The 7,760-nt window shown below is 36.3% G+C and overlaps 1 protein-coding gene across 1 annotated transcript in view; it reads right to left on the reverse strand.

Annotated features, from left to right (window-relative positions):
- Window positions 1-2,019: 2,019 nt before the first annotated feature.
- Window positions 2,020-7,760, reverse strand: part of LOC107734550 (high affinity choline transporter 1-like) — a 16,838-nt gene continuing 11,097 nt past the window's right edge. Inside the window, exons 3-9 of the mRNA XM_016546539.1 lie at window positions 7,670-7,760; window positions 7,399-7,554; window positions 7,115-7,263; window positions 6,430-6,579; window positions 5,947-6,100; window positions 4,150-4,260; window positions 2,020-2,921 (exon numbers count right to left, since the gene is read on the reverse strand). The exon at window positions 7,670-7,760 is cut by the window's right edge and continues 15 nt beyond it. Of these exons, the coding sequence (XP_016402025.1) occupies window positions 2,242-2,921; window positions 4,150-4,260; window positions 5,947-6,100; window positions 6,430-6,579; window positions 7,115-7,263; window positions 7,399-7,554; window positions 7,670-7,760 (1,491 nt within the window). The 3' untranslated portion in view covers window positions 2,020-2,241. The remainder of the gene's footprint in view (window positions 2,922-4,149; window positions 4,261-5,946; window positions 6,101-6,429; window positions 6,580-7,114; window positions 7,264-7,398; window positions 7,555-7,669) is intronic.

Consider the following 7,760-nt stretch of genomic DNA (forward strand, 5'->3'; position numbering starts at 1 on the left):
ACAACATGTAACTAAATTGCTAACCATGAAAGGTGTTCAAACTGTATCCTTTGGTGAGGTTTTTCCAGACACCTTAGATGGTCGCAGACGCCTCCTCAGTTGGAAGGATAAAAATGGCTTTATTTTGGCAAAGCTAAAAGTACTGCCCCATTGCGGTGATTATTAATCACCACAAGTGCTCTTCGCTGTTCTTTTGTGAATAGGATTTCTGGCATATCCAGCCTCAACGATGTAATGGGATTAAATTTTGGACAGCAAGGACAAAATGAAGGACAAGCTTGGGACATGGTTGGGTGGGGCAAAAACATCGTCATCGCCCTCCCCCAGGATATTGACGCAGTATATGAAAAGACGCATAAGAGGCCTGGCCCAACCCCCATTTTTACTTCCCTCTGCCTTATTCACCCAACTACCCTTGCCCCGCCCCACTAAGACCAGCAGAGCACTTAATGTAAATAACGTACTGTCTATTTTTAGAGTGCCATTGGAAGTTGAAGAGAGTTAACGTCATAAATTGTCACGTTTTCAGACATGCGCTTTTTCGTAACTACTCATTGGCTCTACAGCAGTCTGCAGATCGTTTCGGTTTGCGAAATGGCATTAGACTGGGTTTGCTATTAGAAACGGGAACAAAAATGGTCAACAGACACATATTGTCAAGTTTGATGAATTTGAACAAAATGGAAAAGCCTCATTACTTAGAGTTTTTGTGGACTGTACAATTTTGAAATAATACACAACTATGAAAGTCTTAACAATAAAATTTATTATCTTTGAATAATCCTATGTTTAATCTGTAGGACACAATTAATAAATAAATATAGATTTGTGTTGCTGGCTCCAACCCATCCAAATAAATAAATAAATTTTTAAATATCTCTATATACATACAGAACGGTAAAGTGACACTTTACATTTTAGTGGAATACTGGACATTTATATTCATTAGAGTATAAATACACACGTAACGAAAATTGATGTATCACTAAAGCCAACAACACAGCAGTTGGCTCATTCTGGAACCAGGTACAATGACTTCTTTTGACATACGTATGACTTTGCAAATCACAAAATAAAAAATAACACAGCACAGACCCCGGAGGTTATTACATCTGGTAAATCATTTGCAGCTACATTCATTTTCAAGTACAACAAAGTGATGACCAGGTTTGCATAATGTCCAATCACCCCCATCTTATCAATGTAGCTAGTAAAGGCGGTTACAAGATTATATATATTTTTTTTCCCATGTTATTTGTTTTCCTGGTCATCTTAATATTGCACTATGAACATGAAAAAGACATTTGCCACATGTGCACTTATGTCACAGTTGTTAAAGGTAGTTTGTAGATGGGAAGCACATCACTTGTTATATAATTACATATTTATGAAACGGCTTACATCCGTTTAGCTACATTTGATTTTTATGATAGGATGACAGGATAATCTGCACTAATATCTATCATGGGAGTTAATGGCATGACACATGAAACCTACACATATTATTTATTAATATATAGCTATGATTGGATATATTATAATCACTGTGTTACATTTTCTTTTTTCGTTTTCAAATCTGGACGGATCTGTGTCCAGATACAAGAAATTAAAGGGATAATTCACAGTCACAGAGAAATGGACATTCTGTCATCATTTGAAACTTACTTTCATCCGTGGAACACAAAAAAAGATACTTTGAAGAATGTTTCAACTGCTTTTTTTCCACACACTGAAAGTCAATAGGGTCCAAAAGCACACTGAAGCACATTGACTTTGACAGTATGAATTAAAAAAAAGAATTTTTCTGTGTTCTACAGAAGGAATAAAGTCATACATGTTTGGAATTACATGAGGTTGCGCAAATGATGACAGAACATTTTACCTTGAGTGAACTAACCTATTAATATGATTATTTCTCGAAGATTATCACAGTATCTCAACATTTTCTTTAGAAGGGAAAGGATAGTCACTCAGGTTTTGTACATACCATCAGCAGTTGAAGAGCTTCTCACGGTAAGTAACGCCATCAAGTCAGTTTTTTTCCCTAATATTACTCAAACCACCTGAATCACTGCTCTTCTCTCTTTACCATTTTCATAAGAGTTTCAGTTGCTGTCCCATTCCCCTCTGAAAGAAGTGATGGAAATTCCAGAAAAGGAGTGTGGAGTGAATTTATTATGTAATTAAAATCTGATATTTCTTTACTTATTGGGTGAAGCCTTGTCCTTCACATTATGGTCTCTACTCGTTCTCATGGCTCGGTGACTCTGGGCTGGAGTCCTCCTCTTCGGTCAGGGTTTCCTTCCTGATGAAGGTAGCAGCTAAAGTAACACTAAGTCTTGGCTTGACCGGGGCCATTTCATTCAGCCCAATGATGTTCTTGTTCACCAGAGTGGTCTTGTCCATTATTTCGGCACTGTGCTTGGCCACCACTGCATCCAAGAAATCATATTTAGCCGACAAAGTGCCACTCTCAAACAGGTACTTGAACAGGTATGAGAAAGCCACATTGCTTAGGAACGAAGCCAGCATGGAAGCAGTCTTAAAGGGAAACCTCTGCAACACCAGGTATTCCACCTCCTTGGTCACATGATGGACCTTCTCCTCAATGGTCCATCCAGGGTAGTAGATGAACGGAGGGAGTTTAAGATATGGTTCCCCTCCACCAACTCGCAGGATCAATCCGAAGATGTATCCAGCCACCGAGCCGTAGGTGTTCGTGCCACGGACGAAAAGAACGCAGAGGAGTTGGGGAAAGATGATGACGTAGACCAGGTCAGAGCTCAGGTACCATAAACCATAGACGGTCCCAGTCAGGAGAGCCATGGCCGTCGCAAGAGCCCCGAACACAAAAATAGTGATCCGCATGACCCATACTATCTCACGGTCAGAAGCCTTTAAGTCAGTACAAAGATGAGACGAGAATTAGAGAGGTAATAAAATGATACAGGATATGAGAAAACTACAAATTTCTATTTGATTAAGTTGATTAGTATTCAGGTTTTTAATGATTGACACCCACTTTTTTTTCATACAATAAAGGTCAGTGGGGTCTACTGTTGTTGTGATGCATCTAAAAACAGTTGTTTTGGATGCTATTGACTTTCATTATATGGACAACAACAGCTAAGACAATCTGCAAAATATCTTCTTTTGTGTTTCGCAGAATAAAGAGAGTAATACAGTTCTTGAATGACATTTGTGTAAGTAAATGATTACTGATTATTGTTATTATTGGGTGAACTATCCCTTGAATTACTTTATCCATGCATTAGTATGCCTTTATACATTTTATAGTCGTTTTCCAACACTAGAGAAAGAGAGAGAGAGAGCGAGAGAGAGAGAGAGAGAAATGTGTTCTAGCTTAGTATGTTTTCCAGTACAAATATATAAACACTTAAATCAACGTTACTTGGCAAAATTTTGTGGGCGAAATTTAGTAACTTCAATAGGAATTTGTGCATTCAGGAGTTTGTTGTGAAGGTAAAAAAGTTCCCCACACAGATTTTCATTAAAGTTAGTCATGCAAATTCTCTCTGCTGTCCAACAGAAAGCTGCTTGGTCTGAAAGTAACTTCTGTGTGAGCTGTGCTTCATACATCACTACGTCATTGACAATTAACCTTTTTTTTTGCCTGCAAAACTTTGCTAAAATATGACTCCATATTTAGACAAAAATCCATTGAACAATGTAAAAGGTACTGGTAATTTTCAGCCAGAACATTTCTTTTCATCTTTAACCTAAAACACAACACAATGCAACACAAATACAATACAGGTAAAACACCTGCGAAATCAATACAGAAAATTCCTTTACAGACTTTTCTTACAGTGAAGATACAGTTACTTGTAAAAATAGAATTCTTATTTTCTAAAACAATTATCAAAATGTAATGACTTTATTCTTAAAACAAGTACAAATATCTGCCAGTGGGATAAGAAAAATATTTTTTTCCCCCTTTGAATTAAGTTGATTTTTCTTTCTCCAGTCTAAGATTTGTTTGTCTTCTTTTAAGTACAAACTCACTTAATTTTGATTCATTTTTACTCCTTGTCAAGTAAAGTTTTTTTTTATTTAAGAATGTTTAAATATTTGTACTGGTAAACAAGACAAAAAATATTGAGTCTTCAGCAGAAACTGCCCCCAGACCAAAAAAGGAGATATAGGCTGGGCACAGGTGCTGTAGTACGATCGGTAGGATCATGTCAGACTGGTCCCTCTGCATGGGAGAAATTGGCCCATAGGTTGTCTGGTTCCAATCTGTGGAGTAGAACACACTTACTATATACTGTGTAATAACCAACAGCATAATTATTATCATTTTTATTTGATTATTTATTTATTTGCATCATACATGAGTTGAATACATGTTAAATGAAACTCAAACATTCCATTTCAAATTCTTTTTACTTAAAATCCAAAAGCAACAAGCCTTGATTGATCAGACTGTTATTCCCAATCAGTTAAATAATAAGTGTCTGCTGTGTCTTTGATGCTGAAAGTCTGTTGATTAAATCTGGGTGCTGTGTGCCTCCCTCAGATGTAATATTTACAGGGTTCACATCGTTAAACGGATAATCTGTTAATAATATATGAGGGAGACCAGCTGTTGTTATTTACTCGTTTCTTTAGTGATCTGAAGGGAACATGGTTTCCACCCGGGGCTGATACAGCCTGGAGAACACCTCCCACAACACACCATAGCAAAACAGACTGTTCCCCCAATAATCAGAAAAAAGTGATTACATAATTAGAATTACTGTGTCAGTATATACTAAATGCAGTACATGCTCAAAGGGAAAATGGCTTAAGGCTTTAGGACAAGGAAACATGATATACAGGAAACAATATGAAAAAATGCTTTGATGCACATTTTTAATTTGGCTGAGCTGTGAATAATTATTCAGGGTGAGGGTATGTGGCATGTTTTGGAGGGGATAAAACAACATAATTAGTGTATCATTAAGAGCACTTTCGTATTATCTGTTTAAAGAAAGATTTCTGAACTAAAGGGTCCAATGCTGAAGCCATATTAAGAAGTTTTTATTCTTGAAATAGTGAGCTTTCCGGTTGTTTTAATTTTTTAATACATTTTTACATTTTTATTTATTTATTTATTTAGCGATTTTTAAGTGGATACCGCCTGCAAATCAGACTAATTAGACTGCTTGGATGACTTTGTTTGCAACTGCTTTTCCTTTATTGAAAAATACGCTATTAATTAACTGCTGTTAAAGTCGACATGAAATTAAGTTTCAAATACCTTACTGTGGTGAATATCCACGGGGAAAAAAAATGCAGGGCAGGACTTGATTTTGCTTCAGGAATTGATTGGACCGTTGTCATTTGCTGACTGCTATGATTTCATTAAAATTATAGTTTGCTGGAGCAGGGTAATTATAGTTAACTAGACTAAAACCATTAAATTTGTCTTTTTTTTTTTTGCTTTTAACTGAAATATTTTAATTTTATTTAAGGTTTAACTGAAATAAAATAAAATATAAAAAGCTTATTTCATTTCAGCTAGTTGCCAAGCAACATTTCTCATTTTCATTTAAGTTTCATTAAAATTTTATTTGATGTACTAAAATAGTTAAAAACTGAAATAAAAAAATAAAAACTAAATTAAAACAAACAAACAAACAAAAAAAGAATATAAAAAAACTAACAAAATTACTAAAAATTTAACTTCAAATGAAAACAGAAAATATAAAACTAAATATAAAACGAATTCAATATATTAGTAAAAACATAATGATAACTATAATGATCCTAAAATAACGATGCAGGAAAGGAGAGATTATTGTCCTGCCCTCGTGCCGGTGCACACATCACCAGAGAAGAAATGTCATTGCGAGGGGGAGGGGAAGTTAATGTTGATTGAAAACAAGGGCAAAAAAAAAAAGAAAGAAAAAAAGACAGGTTTCTGATTGAGGTTTGTCTTACCTGTGGAAGCCCCTATGGCTCCAATCAGGACAGAGGGAATAGCCATGATGATACAACCAAAGGCAGCCAGGAAAGAGAGGACTTGAGCATAGGTAGCTGAAGAGGCAGAAAGAACCCTTTGAAAATACACCTGCCAGGGAATCCCCCCCAACATCTAGAAACAGAAACGTCATTGTAAATACAGACACCAGACAGCATGATACAGATGCATAACACCAAGAGTGCATTATAACACAATAAACGTTAAAGCTATTCTAAATATGGCAACCTACAGGAGAAGAGTGACATGGCTGGACAAGAATTACACTTTATTCAATCTCTCTCTCTCCATTTCTTTTGGTCTTATTTAGTTTTCCTCCCTACGAATGACTGCATTGTTCACTAAAGTGAGAAATTAGGTTTGGCCCTTCAGAATCAACAATTCTCCATTGGCAAAATCATTGTGTCTCCATCCCATCATGCTACAGTGGGTTGTCCACTCACCAGAAGGCAGAAATTGTCAGCCCACATCCATTTGTCAGAGCTTTCTATCTTCCCAAGCCATGTGGTCTGATTAGCATGGAGCTGCTTCACTGCTGTCACTCCGATGTCAGACACAGCTGGGTTTGAGAGTGCAAAAGGGACGCTCACCCACTATAAAGAGAACATATTCCACTCTATTACTATGTAATTGACCATTTATAACATTGTAATACTCTTTATTTAACTTAATGTGTTGCAGGTGCTAGTGAAAACCAGCCAAATAGATTTTGGGCATTATACATTTTTCAGTTTTGTGAAATTATTATTATTATTTTTTTTCATTTTTCTTTTTTTTTTTTAATTTACACATCAATTATGAATTATGTTCAGTTGATAATGTTATATTATTAATTTGTATTAATTATTACTTTTATTGAATAATGTAATAGTAAATAAAATGAATTAATGAAAAGCAATTAATACATAACTCAAAGGAGGAAAAATATTTGATTTCTTCTTTTCGCTTCTTTATTCCTATTACTTGTATCTATAAAGGGTGGTTAAAGAGCCGTTACTGTCAAAACTGCACAGCAAACAGCCACTTTGATAAATCACAGTGTTCTGTGCTGCTGAAGACATGCAGACATGAATTAAGGGGAAAATGACGCCTTCAGTGACTTCATCGTGTGGTTCTGTGAAGCCTTACCAGTCCTAAAAAAATGCAGAAGAGCTGGACGACATCAGTGTAAGCCACTGAGTAAAGTCCTCCCACCAGTGTGTAGAAAATGGCAATAAGAGCCGAAATAATCACAGACATATTGATGTCGATGTCAATGATCACACTCAGTGTGGCCCCTGTGATGCAAACAAAGTATGTTTAATTAAAGCTTTACTGCAGTATTTATTGAACATGTCCTAATACAAAAAGAAAGAACTTGCAAATTTACTGATTGTGTCTTTCTAAGAAATCATTTCCCTCTCTTTTCTTACCAAGGGCAGATAAGATGGCGGCTGACCAGAACATTTCCCCCATTAGTGCAGGGATGAATAGCAGACCACCCATCCTTTTTCCATACAGTTGCTGGAAGGGGTCAAGCATGGTGACGTAACCCCGGGAGCGCATGGGTTTTGCAAAGAAAAGGCCACCTTGACATGAATCAATTCATAGAAGTTATATGTTTGACAGATATATGCTTCTAGTTCTGCTAACTTTAACACTGAACATATGTTTATATCAAAGCTGCATACACACGCAACATACCCACAACAAGGCTGAGCGCATATCCAAAGGGAGCCTGTGCCCATGCCAAGCCATAGCCGGGAAGATACACATTCTCTGCTGTGCCATTGAT

The sequence above is a fragment of the Sinocyclocheilus rhinocerous genome, unplaced genomic scaffold (assembly GCF_001515625.1).
Source record: "Sinocyclocheilus rhinocerous isolate Xijiao unplaced genomic scaffold, SAMN03320098_v1.1 scaffold580, whole genome shotgun sequence".
Taxonomy (NCBI): Eukaryota; Metazoa; Chordata; class Actinopteri; order Cypriniformes; family Cyprinidae; genus Sinocyclocheilus; species Sinocyclocheilus rhinocerous.